The sequence below is a fragment of the Photinus pyralis genome, unplaced genomic scaffold (assembly GCF_008802855.1).
Source record: "Photinus pyralis isolate 1611_PpyrPB1 unplaced genomic scaffold, Ppyr1.3 Ppyr1.4_LG1, whole genome shotgun sequence".
Classification (NCBI taxonomy): domain Eukaryota; kingdom Metazoa; phylum Arthropoda; class Insecta; order Coleoptera; family Lampyridae; genus Photinus; species Photinus pyralis.
Genome location: NW_022170249.1, coordinates 67,403,401 through 67,421,201, shown reverse-complemented (window position 1 = coordinate 67,421,201; position 17,801 = coordinate 67,403,401). Strand labels below are relative to the sequence as shown.

General features: G+C 34.7%; 1 protein-coding gene across 16 annotated transcripts in view; it reads left to right on the top strand.

Moving 5' to 3' along the window:
- The window catches only part of LOC116173236 (phosphatidylinositol 4-phosphate 5-kinase type-1 alpha-like), a 41,268-nt gene that overhangs the window by 7,163 nt on the left and 16,304 nt on the right, over nucleotides 1-17,801 (top strand). For 4 of the 16 annotated variants that reach the window (XM_031490663.1, XM_031490670.1, XM_031490645.1 and 1 more), the window contains exons 2-17: nucleotides 6-49; nucleotides 326-491; nucleotides 3,112-3,323; nucleotides 3,442-3,583; nucleotides 3,879-4,054; nucleotides 4,106-4,321; nucleotides 4,370-4,605; nucleotides 6,088-6,220; nucleotides 6,272-6,359; nucleotides 7,519-7,581; nucleotides 8,026-8,100; nucleotides 10,480-10,530; nucleotides 11,256-11,483; nucleotides 13,406-13,595; nucleotides 13,644-13,840; nucleotides 17,659-17,765. In XM_031490663.1, coding sequence (XP_031346523.1) covers nucleotides 6-49; nucleotides 326-491; nucleotides 3,112-3,323; nucleotides 3,442-3,583; nucleotides 3,879-4,054; nucleotides 4,106-4,321; nucleotides 4,370-4,605; nucleotides 6,088-6,220; nucleotides 6,272-6,359; nucleotides 7,519-7,581; nucleotides 8,026-8,100; nucleotides 10,480-10,530; nucleotides 11,256-11,483; nucleotides 13,406-13,595; nucleotides 13,644-13,840; nucleotides 17,659-17,765 — 2,324 coding nt within the window. Of the gene's footprint in view, nucleotides 1-5; nucleotides 50-325; nucleotides 492-3,111; nucleotides 3,324-3,441; nucleotides 3,584-3,878; nucleotides 4,055-4,105; nucleotides 4,322-4,369; nucleotides 4,606-6,087; nucleotides 6,221-6,271; nucleotides 6,360-7,518; nucleotides 7,582-8,025; nucleotides 8,101-10,479; nucleotides 10,531-11,255; nucleotides 11,484-13,405; nucleotides 13,596-13,643; nucleotides 13,841-17,616; nucleotides 17,766-17,801 lie in introns of those variants that run through there. The other 12 variants (XM_031490620.1, XM_031490628.1, XM_031490598.1 and 9 more) reach the window with 6 other exon arrangements.

Genomic DNA, 17,801 nt, shown 5'->3' with positions numbered 1-17,801 from the left:
TTCAGAAAAAATGGTCACTGTGACCTTCGACAAATTAGAAAATCAAGATGTAAGTATAATATCGATTATATTCCACAAAACTGATTAAGTAAATTAAAACCTCTCATTTTCCTTGGACCCTAATCTATTAATAATTGATAGGTACAATAATTATTTTTGTGTTTCGCTAAGATGACATTGACACAGAAATTAAACAGTACAGTAATAATTTTTTTATATAATAACACAATAAATGCAGAAATACGTAAACATGGTAAACACTTGAAAAATGCAAATCCTATTACAGTCTAGCAGATACTTAATGTGTATGCTTTCCATTATACAGGTTTCACAAATTAGACAATATGGCGCAAAATATAGGATTCCAAAATCTAAATTTGAAAGGGAAAAGGACCGTGAAAGGAAAATTGGACATCGAAGAGTGGGTGTTGGCGGAGAAATTACTTATAAAAAAATTGAAACCAGACAAATTATGGGATCTATTCAATTGGGTGAGTGCATTCGACAAATTCTCAGTTTTTCATTGTACTAAATTTTTACCACCCGCACGTTAATAAGGGAGGTACATATTGCATTGGGGTAAAAAATTACCCCCCCCCCACTTTTTATTTTACAGAAGTACAGGTTATGAAGCACCAGGATTCCGAATCAAACAAAATGCTGATCGGTCAGCCTGTCTGTACCCTCATTTACGGCTAAACGGCTGAACCAAATTTGGTACGCATGTTCTTAGACATAAAAGGGCAGAATCGCTCATACGCAGGTGTGCGGGTGGTATCTGTGCTAGCCACAGCAAATTTTTTACTTGTTACAAGCGCTTCCTTTATTGAGCAAAATAAAAACTCTTTGCCATACAAATTCCGGATGTGGTCTCTGGACCCTAAAAATTCGATTTTGAAAAACTTCTGCGTCATGTGCGCGTATGTGCGTATGTCATCCATAGACAGTGTGCAGTTTTGAAGAAGGTAGCTAGGAATAGAACACTTGGCTAAGAGAAAAGAAAAGAAGGGAGGTATATTTTTAGTTTGTCCGTTTTCAAATATGACTTAACATCACTGTAAAAGGTGAGTAAAAGTTATTGAGGTACCCCGGGTCACACAGTACATTTCAATTAATAGGATCACCTCAATGTCTCTTTTATTTGGCGAGATACGAAACATTACCTATTTTGTTTAATATAATTTTATATGTGACATTACTATCTATTTGATCGCATATTCAAACTTCCGGTTTAACCTGAAACCTATGCAACGTTTGTTTTTCAAATGTCATGCCTATGTTTTTTTAAGATATTTGAAAGAGCAATCAATTTTATGTATGACAACATAAAATATGCATAAATGGTCGATACACAAAAAATGGAGAAATTCGTGATTCAATATTTAGAAAATTTATGAAATCTAGCATGCCGTGTGCCACATCACACAGAAAAAACCTACAGTAACTTGTTAATTATTTCATAAAATTTCTAAATATTGAATCATGAATTTTTCCATTTTTTTGTACTTATACGAGCAACGATACCTATGCATATTTCATGTTGTCGTACAGAAAATTGATTTCGGTGACTTCGGTGGCTTCATGCATGCTTCTGGCAACACTTTACCATTTAGGAGTACTGTGGTAATATCATATAATTGTCGTACGTGGTAATGTTTACTGGCAGGAAACTACCAACAAACCATTAAGCGTCTTAGAACTTACTACTGGTGAGTAGTTGAATTTCTTGCCAAATCGGTATTATATTTCCTAAGGTCCAACAACTGTTAATGACTTTCTTATTTGCTGGGTATTCATCTAAATCCCAAATGCCATTTTTTGAATGCAATCCATTTTCTTCTGCATAGCACGTCCCCACTTGAGTTTATTTTCGGAATTGATTGCTTCCTCATAATTCTGAAGAATGTATGCGTGAATAACATTCACATACATCACCTAATTATTATATCGTGAATTATTCCTCTTAATCCGAGAAGACTTGCTTATCTGTGGCACTGGCTGATCATCTTCCTCTTTCGCCACTGGTGATTCTTTCCCCAGCACTGCATATGATTTAAGTTTCAGATGTAATAACTCGAACATTTCTGGCAGTAATTTTTGAGCCAACCAATATATGATAACCAGTATGACTATGTCCAATAAGTATCCCTTTCTGTGCCTTTCATCCAACTTTGACTCAGTGATATCAGTGTTTAAAGTAAACAATACTCCCGTATGACACGGCACACATCTCTCCACTGTCGGTATCTCTCTACGAACAAATTCATATGGTGTGTCTTTTCCTCCCTAGTATTGGCAAGTAATCTATTTCTAATACCACATGCCGTCTTAACTGCTTCAGGCCAATATTTCTTTGGAACTTTCTTTCGTACAAAAAACATTTATCCGATTCAACAATGTACAATTAGCTTTTTCCCACTCCACTGAGATGTGGAGTGGGAGGTGTACCTGGCATGAACTGGAACCCCTTTTCACCTGCAAACTGGCTTCCTGTTTATACACATATATTCACGTCCATTATCACAACGAACCTTCTTTACATGCTTCACAGACTGATTTCCGTGCAGTTGACAAATTCCTTGAAATGATCCAAGACCTCGTCCTTCCCCTTGATAATGAAGACGACGTGAATTCGTATAATCTGCTAACCCTTAGTGCTCAACTGTTCTGGTGGTGCTAAAATAAAATTTTTGTGATTTGTAGGTTTCAATTAAATGTTATTTTGGTGAATATCTTGACAATGCGTTGCTCAATTGTTTTTCTGATTTCGTCATGGTCTTCCTGAGAAAAAATGAGTCATGTTTGCAAATTTCGCAAATTTAGTATAATAATAATAATAATAATAAAGTTAGGAATAGTGTTGGTTTTAGTTGCAACACACTGTAAAAATACAATCTCTAGTTCATATTAAATTAGAACAATTTTCTAGATAACAAAACAAAACAAACTGTTTGTGGTTTTCGCAAATTATAAACCACATCCTCTTGCTATTAAGGAGCGCAACTTAAATGTAGCAACAAATATCTTAAAAATGACAGATTTATATTTGGTGAAATTGGGTTAATTTCTTTTTTTTTTGAGAGATTACTGTGTAATTGTGTCGTTTTCTAGGTATCCAACATGCAGTTGGCGGACTTGCGTCAAAACCAGAACGTGATTTATTAATGCAAGATTTTATGACTGTCGAAACTACTACATTTCCTAGTGAAGGTTCAAGTCATACTCCGGCCCATCATTATTCAGAATTTAAGTTCAAAAATTATGCTCCAATTGCATTTAGATACTTTAGAGAATTGTTTGGTATACAGCCTGATGATTTTTTGGTAAGTTGCTGTTCGGAATTAAAAGTTTCTTACATAATATGCATTAAATGCACTACCTGAAGTACCACTTCTTGTGGTCTCATTAGGTAATGTGTAAATCTATATACTTTTATTTTAGATGTCGATGTGCAGTTGTCCCTTAAGAGAATTATCTAATCCAGGAGCAAGTGGTTCCATATTTTACTTGACCGATGACGATGAATTTATTATTAAAACAGTTCAACATAAAGAGGGAGAATTTTTACAAAAATTACTTGCAGGTAAGTTGTTAACGTACAATCACACACTTTTAACATACTATTCAGTAATCCGGACAATTAACTAATTCGGACACGTTTAATTAATTTAAAGAGGTTGCACTGTATTTCTTGGTGCAGTTTTGAATAGAAAAACCTTGAATCACTCTCCAATGTGCTCATAATCAAAATCAATAAACAAATACAAACCGATATTCTCGCTTCAAACGATTTTTATGTTACAATGTGGAATTTGTATGATGTGAGGCATACAGGTCTTCTTTCGCACTAAACTATACTATAATCCACATTTTTTTAGGTTATTACATGAATTTAAATCAAAATCCTAGAACATTGTTACCGAAGTTTTTCGGTTTATATTGTTATCAATGTAATAGCAAGAATATAAGATTGGTTATAATGAATAATTTATTACCAAGTTGGGTAAGGATGCATCAAAAGTATGATCTCAAAGGAAGCACCTATAAAAGAAAAGTAAGTTCGCTGTAATACTTTACAAATTTTATAATATTGTTACACAACCAGGCTTCAAAGTCAGAACGTCAGAAAAGATCGCCGACCTATAAAGATCTAGATTTTATGGAACATCATCCTGAAGGAATCCTTATGGAAGCAGATACCTATACAGCACTTGTTAAAACAATCCAAAGGGACTGCAGAGTCTTAGAAAGCTTTAAAATTATGGATTACAGTTTACTAGTTGGTATACACAATTTAGATCAAGCGCAACGGGACAAATTGGTACAGAGGTCGTTCTTTAAAAGTGAACGCTTATTACACAGTTTGTAGGAACAAAAAGCAATTGCCGCAAAATTGGGCGAGGAGAATTACGATGCAGATGCAGAAACTGATTTTAGTGCTGCATTGGTAAATAATGAACGGGAAAGAGAGAAAGAAGATAGGCTTGGTGCCGCTGCGCTAAATAGGACCAGATCAATTAATAGGCAACGGCTTGTAGCACATTCCACTGCAATGGAAAGTATTCAAGCTGAATCTGAACCAATTGATGAAGAAGATGATGTACCGTAAGTATTTATCGTTTCAATGCATTTTTTTAAGGGCTATTCAAAAGATTTGAGTCCTGACTTAAGGCTGTATGGCACTATGCATTCTCTTACATGATATTATTCTGTTGGCTTGTATCGTTTCTTGCAAATTGTATCAAACTTGGCACGTGATTGAGGTCACGTTTTACGCTTTTGTGCAGAAACAGTTTTTAAAAGATTTACAGAATCACTTTAGAAATAGTATAAGAAAAATCACCGAAAAGAGTAATGTCCTGTTTCATATTATTAACCAAGTGGGAACTTCTGTCCCATTCAAGAAATCGAGATTTTCCAACTGCGGTACGAAGTTCGCGGGGTCTACTAGTCGTATACTATCAGAAAGTTTCAAATTAACAGGGGCAAAGTTTTGCACTTTTATGTGCTGATTAAAATTCGGTTTAGAAAATTTGCGCCTGATTAAAAGCTATTTAACGAAAACTGAAAACCGCCATTTTGTGGAAATCTGCGTCTTACATTTTTAGCGCATTTTTGAAAAAAATACGCTATTATATTCGTCATTGCTGGCAGGCCGGCTGTCCGCGTTAGATCTCCACAACTACAATAGCTAGAGACTTCAAATTTTCACTAAAAGCTTTCTGCTATAGTGTAGATGTGCAGGCACTAGTCTATTTTGAGTTAGATTACTGGTGAGATCGATAATTGAAGAAAATAATTTCGATATGGGTTTCGGAGGTGCTATAATTTTACCGTTAGATAGCGCTACCAGTATAAAAACTTATTATTTACTTTGTGATTTGTTTTACAAAATGAAGACGTACCGTCAATTGAAATTAAATAAAATTAATTATTTAACGCAGCCAAAATTACTCGTGAGATCGATAATTTTAAACTTCGCTAATAAAATACTGACCTGCATTACCAAAAATGCGCTTTAATCATCCATATGCTGATTTACAACTTGTTTTGTAAATATTATAATTGTAGGATGTATTGTTCCATTTGTGAAACGTGTTGTATAATGACAGGGATTAATAAGATTTTTTATGTATTACATAACCTTCTTGTTTAAATACTACTATTTATTCTTTCCTGTCCACATTTATTATAACGACATTAAATCGCTTCAATTCTTTCACTACATCAATGACGCTCGGCCTGAAAATGACCACTGGTCGAAATCGATAGCCGCGATAAAAAAATCATAAATAAATGTGTTTCTTAAAAATGCTATTAATCCCTGTTAATATAATTGTGTTCACATTTTTAAGTTTTCTGAATAGAATCTCAATCAACGTATAAAACTGCAAAACTTCGACTATTCCACTAATCTCTATCTTTAAAAATTATACTTAAGTATGAGGTCCCGCTCGGTCTGGAACGACATGTAATGCTACAGGGGAAACGGGCCATAACTGAATTACAATTTTCGACCGGATGCTCATTTATGAGGGTCATGCGATTTTTGTTTTTCTTTTTATTTTTATTGTAATTGTTTTGCAGGCCTGGTGGAATTCCAGCTAGAAATGCAAAGGGAGAACGGTTGTTACTTTTTGTGGGAATTATAGACATTTTACAAAGCTACAGACTAAAAAAGAAGCTAGAACACACTTGGAAATCAATGATTCATGACGGTGTAAGTTTTCAGAGGTTGCACAATCAGTTGTTAAATTTATTCAATTTTCAGGATACTGTTTCTGTCCACCGGCCTAGTTTCTATGCTCAAAGATTTCAAGAGTTTATGGCTAAACAAGTTTTTAAAAAAATACCATCACGTGAGTTATTAATATTACTTATGTGCCATTCGTGGGATGCATTGGTGAATTAAGCAGCTGCAGTGTTGATCACCTTGTAGTGTAGTGTATTTGTAAATGGGGTGTTACTATTTGTGATTGGCATTTTAAATTAAGATATAAATCAATATGACTTATGTTTTGAGGTGCTTTATCTAAACATAACTGTGTATCAGAATGTTCGTGTTGTGTATGCATGGATGAGATGTAGACACAAATGTTCTCGTGCTATTACCACGTCACCTTGTTCTTAATTTGCAAATGAAAACGCCCACATTAATTATGTTATACCAAATTCTGTTGTAACATTTTGTTTATGTCACATTCTGCGTGGCTTATTTTCGAATTTAATTACAAGATTCCAGATGTAGGCAATGGTGTGTTGGCTTGGCTGCATTGGGATTAAGGTTCCCCATTATTTGAAACAATTTGTTTAATCGAGTGTGAAAAGTTTGGTTTGGGGAAAAGTATGAGATTTTGTAACCAAGTAGGCATGCAACAAATTGTGGAAACTGTGAGAGAATTGCGTGCTGTTGTTTACTTGAAAAATATGCATCATCCAACGAATAAATTCTTATTAATTATTACGAATTTTAAAAAAAGATGAACTATATTAGAATTCGATTAGGGCTGTGAAAGATGAATGCAAAATTTAATGAAATGGTGTTTGATGAATTGATGCAAAGTGTCTTGTGATTATCAAACAAAATGATAGGTGGCATTTCGGCTGAAAAGAGACCTACAAAATCTTGATTGGATGGTAGGAGTATGATACCGAGAAAAGAACTTTTACGAACTTACGAACAAAAGAAAATGCATGAACCAGTGCCTGCTTGCAAATGACGCAAAAGTGCTATGATTGTCATATATGTCACCAAAAACCACATATTGTCATTTCCTTAACCTAATTTTGTGGTTTTTTTGTGATTGTTACAAAAGCAATTCTTTGCACAGTTATGTTTTATTCTAATGAGGAATAAACACTATTTCCTGTTTTTAAAATGTATTGTTAAGCAAAGGTCAGCTCTTTTAATTTATGTTCACTTTCTGTATTTCAACGAGAATACCTTTGCAATAGTAGCTAGACGAGTAGTTATTTGTACTATGCTCTGACTTTATTGTTTTTCAACGCTTCATGTAGTGGATTTGCCAGAGGTAAAGGGCAATCATCGCAAGTTTCGTACTCTGGTTACCAGCTATATAGGTAAAGTTTATAATTACCACATATTGCTTTAACTTGGCCTGTGGAATTGTTTTACTTATTTATTATTCTTTATTTAGTTGTTAATACATAGGACCACAATTTGAAAGAAAAAGTGCTACTAATTTTACATTACACACGTCTATCATTTTTAACTACATTATTAGCAACTCATTTGCAATGTTTTGTTCTTTTCTTACTTAAAACACTAGCCATCATTTATAAAAAGGTAATGTTATGTGGTGATTGTTTTTGTTATATGTTTGATGTTGATTTTTATGTCTTACATATAGGTATAACTTAATGTACATTTTTTCAGCTTTTGCGATAGTTTTTAATTTAGGTACATAAGTACTAATTCTTTATGTTACTTATTACAAAGTATCATAAACAAAGCATAAAGTCATTTATTAACTATTAACAATATTAATTATGTTTTTGTTGCAGCTTTAAAGCATTCTCCTTCCAAGCGGAAATCATTGTCCAGGCCACTAAGGTCTTACGAGGAAGCAGACAATAATAGTAAGATTAAGATATTTATTCTAGATATGGCTGCAATGTATTTGTGGTGTGAGTTTATATGTTTTCCCCTCACTTTCTCGAGTTCACTTATGTTATATTTGTTAGATAGGCACCGATCAAAATTGAGAACAGTGCAAAAATGTTAAATAGATGCAAATATGTTGTTGATTTACTGTCCAGTGATTCTTTTTCCGTAGTATATCTAAATGCGCTATGGAAAGTTAACAGGAGTTCAATAGTTTTTCTAGTGAGATCGCCTGTGTTTGGCAGTGATCACAAAAAACGTATCGCTTGTCTTAACGTTGAAAATATTATTACGACAGCTACCAGGCTTCCACGTTTTAACTTAATGCGTTTTCAAAAATTCCATTGTTTTAATTAAAAGCCCCTGCATTTAATAATCGATAATTGGTCTCTGATTATTACGGCCAGTCCAGACTTGTTGCATATCCTCGTATCGATACGATACGGTGCAACAGCTACGTAACTCCAGACAGCACAAAGTATCCGTATCAAAAAAAGACACGGAGAGTCAATTGGGCTAATTCGTTGTATCGCAGCTCTGAAGGTTGTGGTCTTATTAAAAAATGAAAATGTCTTCGCCGCATATATTTACATTCATTATGCATTAACGAACAAGAAGAAAAGAAAACCATAGAGTTCATTGGCAGACTTAAATTTTGAGTCTATATAAAAACTTTACTAGGTAACATCGAACAGATTTTGAATACTTGATTAACATTTCGGCCAACAATTTCAAAAAAGGATAACACATTCACAGATATTTAAAAACAACGTTGTTGCAACATGTAAATTTATATCCGTCCAAACTAGTGCCGTGTCATCCCTTTGATGTCTCGGCGAAAAACCGACATACGGTTCTGTGCAACATCTCCCTCTCTACACTGATACGATATGGAGATACGATACCAGGATACGCAACAAGTCTGGACCGGCCTTAAATACTTTTCCTTCAAGATCAAGGTTACAAGCGCCATGTCTGTTTTTCTACTGCTTAAAATCCAATGAATTCAATGTATTATACCTAACCTAGTAACATAACATTTTTGTTGCATTTTTATTCGTACATGCGGTTTTTTTCCATACCAACTTATTAGCGATCTTATGTTTATGTTCGAAAGACAAAGTCACAGTGAACTTACCAGAACATTGTTGAACGCCCGTTACTAGGTATACCATTTATTGTAAGAATAGAAATATGTAGATTCAAAAATGATGTCAAAACAGAATTCTTGACCATTTAACCCAATCACTTCCTTCATTAGTAACAAAGCTGCTCATACAATCCTACTCGATTCGGAGCATCCTGTACATATTCGAGAATTTCCTTATTAAGGTGGGTTCATAGTTCTCCGTTAATCCGTTGCGTTGATCCGTCAAACGGATAGAAAATTTTGTTAAGGTTCATAGCAATCCGTCCACATTGTACATTTGCAACGTATAACCATAACCTAAATTTTATTTTGTACTGCACCCTCCGTGATTTTCAGTATGTAAAAATGGTACGAAAGTAAGAATACGTTGCTATCTGATTATTACCGTGAAGAACGAATAGGCGAACGCTGTTAACGTACCAAACATAACCTCACTCTTGTTAAAAACGGACCAACGGAAACGTAAATGTTCAACTTCAACCAACCTTTCCATCGTAAACGGACGACGTATAATTTAAAAATTTGCTGTCTTCTGATTGGCTAACGGACAAACGGAAACGTGTGAACGGAGAGCTATGAACTTACCTTTAGACTATAATTAGTAATCGGCCTATACTGTAAAACAGGCTTTATTGCGGAAGTTTGAGGAACAACAAAAATCAGCCATTTGTGACCAAAACGAAAACAGGGAAGCCCTTTGGTTGTAAATTTTAAGTTGATGCATGCAGAATGATTCAACATCATTGATAATTTCTTTATTTTTATTGCTAGAGAAGTAACCAATTTCCTGACATTGTATAATTATTTATGATCTTTGTATTGGTGTTGAGATTCGCAGTTCAAAACCTTTACAACCAACATATTTTCAAATGTGGTTCATTTTGTTTTTCGATATCAGTGGATCAATTGGATACTTCTCTGCAGTTTGGTCAGTTTAAGAACCATTGCATGTCATTGACAGAAAAAGTCATACCTCGGTTAGTAGTGACTTAATGGAAAAAGCAATGATGCCAAACCTTTCTTGTTGGGTTGGCATGTGACAGTCGTCAGTGTTGTAGGACCTTATTACTGATTGACGTACAACAGTTCTTAAAGAGATTAAGCTGTAGCTTAAAAAATATAAAGTTGGCAATGGTGCCACTGTATGTTGCACCAACCTGTACCATATCCTCGTACTAATCTTTGTATAATGTGGGTTGTGTAGCTAACATGCAAACACAAACCACCTCTAACCATCAAAATGGAAATAAAATTGGTGAGTGACTTTCATATAGTAGGTGAGTTACTCTTTGCTCTAGTCAAATTTCTATATCCTATGCCAATTCAGGTAAACCAAAAAGTACTTGAGCGCTGTTATTTTGTTATGAATAGTTGCACGGTAGATACGGCACGAAGGTAAACAAAGAGGCATTATTCTGTCCTTACAAAATCATCCTTTATTTGTTACTTTGTTGTTTACATATGTTTATGGTGATTAATGTTTTCATCATGAAACTTTTCACGGCTCTACCTACCTACTAGAAATTTGCCAATGCGTATCCCACTGTTTATAACAAAATAACAGGCCTCTAAATATAAATAGGTTCAATGCTATACAAATATGTTTGCTTTTTGATATTATGAAGCCAGCCAATGTGGACACTACTGACGAAATTAAAGATTTCTACAGACGATTTTGTAGTTACACAGCATGATGTTTTATCGATGTTCAAAACGAGTAATTTTCTTCAGTTAATTCGCCAATTTAAGAATACCGAAAAAAGTGTTGTGTTAAACGTCAAGTTTTTATTCTGCGTGATTCATTTAAAATCTGTGACTGTCAAGTAAACTTTTGAATATCTCTGGTTTAATTCTTATAGCGAATATTAACTGGATATTTATCAATGTGGCTTATTGTTTGTTTTTTTTCATGCTTTCTTCGCTTGGATCAAAATCTGTTCGTCTCTGTGTCTGCTGTTGAATACACTAAAAACTACTCAGCTTCTCCCATTGAAATATCGTTACCCACGAATATAAACTCTCCAACTATAGTTCCACCAATCGTTACTTCCGTGCCTGTTTCAATAAGTTCACCTCCTGTATCCTCATATCCTTCTATTCTTGTTGGTAGACACACTACAAATAATATTGACCATAAGCATAAAGTGCCCCCTCCTGTTCCTCCTCGAGGAACACCAAAGACCAAAAAGGCTGAAAGCGGCGGCAAAGGTGATCGTGAGAATGTATCTGCTTATACGCATGGCATTGAAATGCACGTATTGCATGATCATTCCCTTAACGATTTCAAGAAGCAATATCTTTGTAAAAATCAATTAAGCTCGAAATTGCACAGTTTTTCGGCTAGAAATGAATCGTTAAATTCTTCATTTGTTGCAAAACCTAGCTTCTCCAGGTGGTTAAAAAATATGTCTAAACGAAGTACCAAAACCTTTCCGTGTACTTCCAAATATGTTATCACAAATAACACTGTCCTTTTCTACAACCCAAAGTATTCTGAAAGGTGTACCATAAATTACCAATTTAATAATACAATACCATCGCACGAATCAAGCATACCCAATGATATAGATGCTAATAAAACTTGTGCTGACGACTCTTTGTTAAACGGTCCAAAACTTGCAGCACATTATGGCTCGAATGCACAGTTCACTACTAATCGTCCACCTACCATTACTTTGTGTGAATGTGAATCGATTGATTACGTTATTGATGATTTAGTCTAATTTTATGTTAGCTTTATGTTGATTTAATAGAACGGCCGGAGTGGTTAATTTTTGCTATGAGCGTTTACCGTTATGTATACTTTGGCAAATGACCTTACTGAAAACTTGGCAAGCTACATTTAATATAATTTAAAAAATGGATCCAGTCATTTTTTCGTGTACCTGTAAAGTCTGAAACGTCATATCCCAGATTCATTCTGCCATGTGCGCTTCATTGTACGGTCTAAGTTAGTAGTTTTCTTTCTCCTACTCTTATTTAGCATTTTTTTTATACATTCCAGTGCAATTTATAGTGGAATGCCAGTGACAACGTAATCGATACTACAAAGTAAGGAATTCAAGTCTAGTAGCGATCCGGCTATACATTCACATAGAAAAAAACGCCTCCACAAAAATGAGCAAATATTATTGAACTGACCATTATTAGACTTCCGCCCAAAATTAAATAACTCCCCATAAATCAGTCTTAAGATGATAGTGAGTTTATACAACGCTATTCAATTTGATTAATCTTCATTTACCATATGATTTTATGAAGCTTATATAGTGTGTACTGCAAATCAAAAGCATTGAACCATGGTCGCGGTTGTGGTTACTTGCGGTTACTTTTGGTTTGCGGTTAATTGTGGAACGCATTCCCCCAAACGTTTATCTAACTTAAAAACGTAAAAAATCGTTTATACCAAATGCACAGTGCCAAAACTCATATTAATTTCCTGATATTTGTATGTACCGCTTTATTAAGGATCCTCGAGATCGTTTATAATTTTGTATTGTCTGTCTGTCCCTGTTCACGATAACTTTGTGTAGAAACGTCCGATCGCTTTAAAAATTGATACACCTGTTCTTAAGGATATAAGAAAGGTCGGTATTGTTTTTCGGCTATGTGAACTGAGGGGCCAAAAAGTTACATCCCAAAAACTGCTCAAAGCTCCAAAAAAGAGTCTCTTTTATAATTCTTGTTGCAAAGAACATATGAATGTCCCGTTTTCTCAATTAGTAAATATTCGTTAAACCTCGGGCAACTATGCAGATAAATTAAAAATAGCGCATGCGCAACCCAACTTCTGTATTTGCGCAATCCCAATTTGTTTACCCAGTATTACAGTCTTAATAATTCATGCATTAAAATCCCTTGCAGTTACATTACAAATACCTTATGGAGGACCTTAAAAAGTCAGTGTCTGGTTAAAATTTGTTGGCAACTAAATTAAAACTGTCAGGAAAATATCGACTGCCGTTGGCCGTTCTAGGTATATCGACATGGCCAGATGTAGTGTGTTAATTAAAATTTTTTGTGTAGATTCGATATAGGCATGAAGTTAATATTAGCATGTGAATTGTTTTTATATCTGCATCGCTTTTATGTTTTATCTGGCTAGCCCTGCAGTTGCTTTGTATCTGCAGGTGTAGTTCCAAGCTGCTGCAGTACTCCTCCTCCTGCCTTTGATGAGGTGATAGAGCAAACTGCCACAGTCTCTTCAGCAACAACTTTACCGTCATCTACGCCGGCAAGGTCGCGATTGGGATCTCATACTTCTCATCATTCCTCGCATCATGCTACTAGTAACAGAGGTTATCACGAGGACACTGTCAGGTTGGTTATTGCTGTGTATAATTAAAATGATATGAAAGGAAATGTTAGTATAACAGATATACGATTGGAGTCTCGTGCTGAAAATAAATCATCTTTAAGTGTAGAATCTGGTAGTTCGGGTGCTGGACATTCGAGTCATTCGCGTGGTTTGGCTTGGACACCGCCGGCATCTGTGGAAGGTTCAACACCTACTTGGACAGAAGGTACACCTTCATTTACGGAATCATCTAGTAGCGGCGATATTGGTAAATACACATTCTGAGCATATTAATATCATTATTGATTACATTCGATATCCATTTATCTATCATACTACCTATCAACATCTTCTGACAAACACTAAATTGAATGTATCTGTAAAGGGAGACGACTTATTTATAAAGAATATCACTTTTTGAAGGTATTGGTGTTGTACACAATCTAAGGTATTGAAATCCTACGGTAATATTGAAGCTTTCACTGTGAAACAATTGGCAAATTTTTAAATGAAATGTCAACACACTAAAGTTATTTGCAGGATATAATCAATTACTGTAAGATATGAATATAACAGTAGGTACATAACTTGTCACTTTATTTGTCACAAATGTCTTACGCCTTGTCTGCAGTTTCATGTTACATATTTGGATTTAAACGTCTTTAGTCCGAGAGCTGGTAGGCATTTTTGGGTAGATATTTGAGGCACGCTGAAAACTATTTGTACATTTTTATTCCGAATATTGGTCGGTATTAGAAAAAAAAAACAGTATAATGTACCACCACTGCTCCGTTGTCACACAATATACTATTAATTGTTCATAATGTTGTATGCTTATTCCATATATGAGACATTTTATTTAGAGTGTATCTGAAGTAATACTCTGAAATTGGTGCACAATAACAGGGCGTGAGGACAACTGGTCGTTGCAAATTATTTTACTTATCTCTTCCATTTTAGTTACAGTAAAATTCAGTTTTCTGCACACAATTTGTTTTACGTAAATGACAAATACTGTGCTTTGTTAAGTAATGTCAGCATTGTGAACAGCTACTTTCTTAAAAAAATCTAGACGTTCTTCCAGCCCAACGGTACCTCAAAAATGCTTTAAAAAAATTTAAAAATTGGGTGGGTAAGGACACCAAAACAAAATATTATCAAAAAAAACTGGAGATTCAAAAGTTTCCATTTGCGACAAACGATAACCATATAATAAATACACATGGGATTTGCTACCAAAGGACCTTCGGTTTATTTGTAAAAGATGCTAGTTTTGCTAGTTCTATTCAACTCATTTTTTAGATAGCTGTATGTAATGTAATTGTTACATTTTGTATGGTATTTGCAAGTTAATTACAAATCGTTTGTGCAATAAAAGTACTTACATTATTCAAAGTTGTTTCCACTCACACTTGTCGGAATCCGGTTGAAAGTATCTCCATAGAGCTAATGCCAGCAAATACTAATTAGGATTTTTAGACACCTATAAATACCCTACAATTTGATTTTATTGCAATGGTGAAACATTTTTGGGCAGAGATATAGTGCACTTCGTGTTCATCTAAGAATATTGCCTTTTCCTTCTGTATTATTATTAATTCATGTGGCTTGTGTTTTTTTTTTACCTTTAAAATAGTGATAAATTTTTAACGAATGCATCACCGGCATGTCTTTCATCCTGCAAGAGCAAAAGGGTGATACAAGTGAAATGGTAGGAAACAAACACATTTTAATGTGCACTAATTCACCAAACAGTTTTAATACAGTTTAGCAAAGAAGTCAAACCACATTCTTATACTACAAATGAAAGCTTACTTGTTTTGCAACTTGGAAATAATTCTATTTTTTAACATGTTTGATTTTGGTGTCTTAATCCATGGTCGTCTTTATTGTTTGGATTACTGAAATAGGTATTCATACCAGTTATGCCAATAGTTATCGAAATATCGATATACAGTAGAACCCCGATTATCCGTGCGCCACAATATAAACGACTTTTTAAATTATAAGTTTAACTGTCTTCACTGGTAGATTAACTTTGCAAAAAAATTGCTATGCTTTTGAAAAAAAAGGTCAGTCACTTTGACTTGTGTTAAAAGTTTTTATCTTCTGGCGCATGCGACTTAAATTATATAAAGTTTGGAAAATTCGCGCAGTAATAATCGGGGTTCTACTGTACATCGGAAAAAATTCACATCCCTATTAATACTATTATAGATTGCAGTCTGCACCAGTAAATAGCAGCCATACGGGCTTCAATTTTTGCGCGGGACTTGCATTCAGATACACTCTAGCATTTTATCTAGAACAAAAATGAATGTATACAATTCTTTGTAAAACCAAAGGATAAATTAATGCTTTATCTCCAGTTAAGTCGATCAAGCAAGAAATGAATGAACAGTAACATTTGGTTGGATTTCCCACATAATTTTTTCTTACTATAGTTACAAGAGTGATTCTTTTAAGCGAAATACATGTATGTAGAAGTTAGAGGATAAAAAGACTGAGGGGTAGTGTACACCCCCTCATTACTCTGATTTTCGACCGTCTTGCTTACGCACGTACGAAATTCCGTATGTGTGAGTCGCGTGTCATTGCGCACCCCTGGTATGCCTTAGCGAGCCATAATAAAACGAGATGTTTTTATGTTTAATGAAATCCTGTTTACAATATTACAATTTTCCTATGTATCCTAAATGGATCACATCAAAGCATTAGAAATTTTAGCTTTAAGGTGGACACAACTTTCAGAGTTACGTTTGCAAATTTTTCTTTTGAAAACAGTAAAGGAGCTTAAAACGATTAGCTAATTCACTATCAATTTTTCTTCATTTGTGAATTTAGCACTTATGCATAATATCGTACTAGAGATGTGAAACTACAAACAGTATTCTTTATTTATTTATTTATTGCCCCTCTTTTGTTCTGGACCCTCAACAGGCTTACCCCCAATTACAGTGTGGCCCGCATAATGCTTTTTAGAGGTGCCGCCTCTTCAGAAGGCCTAAGTTGTTCTATACTACTCCAGTATTTACCTTACAAACTAGGAAAACTGTAGGAAAACCTAATTTGAAGTAGCCGGTAGAATGCTCAAAACTGGTCGAAGGAAATTATCAAATCACCATCTCTGTCACAGATGAAAAATTCTTACCTCAGCCCAGGTTCGAACACCCGACCTCGAGCTTTATAGCCCAACGCTCTGCCATTGTACCACAAAGTCGGTTGTGATTTGTTTACATATGTCAGGGGTGGCCAAACTTTTTACAACAAGAGCCATTTCTTTTTGTATGAAGTTTGCGAGAGCCACACTTCCCATGATTGAGGAGAGGGCAGGGAGGGGTCTAGGGTTTAACAAATGATTTATTTATCACTATTTGTGGTTAGGTGGGAATAGCACTTTCAGGTGCTGATTTGATAATTTCGACCGTTTTAATACAATTTAATCAATCAATCGCTTCAATATCATAACCTGATTCACACATTGATTATTAACTCCAGATCAAAGAGCTCTGTTTCTTTTAATAGTGAAATATAGAGTAGAGTGGAAAACTGTTGTTAATTAGGTACACCAACTTCTAATGGATTTCATAGAAAAGCAATGGTGGGTTCCAATTGTTTTGTGAGTGAGCCACAGTACAGACTTAAAAGAGCCGCCACCGTTGACATATGTTATTGAAGTGGGCTAAATCCCCTAGTGTTTTGATGTGATCCATTTAAAAGGATGCATGTATGTATATGTACATATATTCTCTTAAAGGAATTTGTTCCAATCATGAATATAGTATACTTCCTCAACTGGAAAGTATGTTTTGAAATTGGTCCCAAAATCTCGTGTAACATGTGGTTATGCAGTAACACTCACTAGATAGAAAAGTACTATTTTCACCACTGATTTTGGTGAAAATGGTAGATAAGGTAGTCTTAGAAAAAAATTATTTATCATCCTGAGTTATTAATCTCTTTACTTGAGTACAATTTTTATTAACTTAACCACGCTATATTAACAAAGGATAAATAATTATAGTAAAAATTGTACTATGTAAGGAACCTCTACTTATAATGGAAAATTAGTTAATGGGTGTGCAGGCTGTCCAACAACACCTGTCAGGCAGGTTTCTTTAGCGGCGGCCACTACATCGGTTCATCGTAAAGAGACAGTGGAACAAGCACTAAATTGCCTTACTTCTGAAATGGTAAGTCAGAACCCATAGTTTATTTACATATCAATT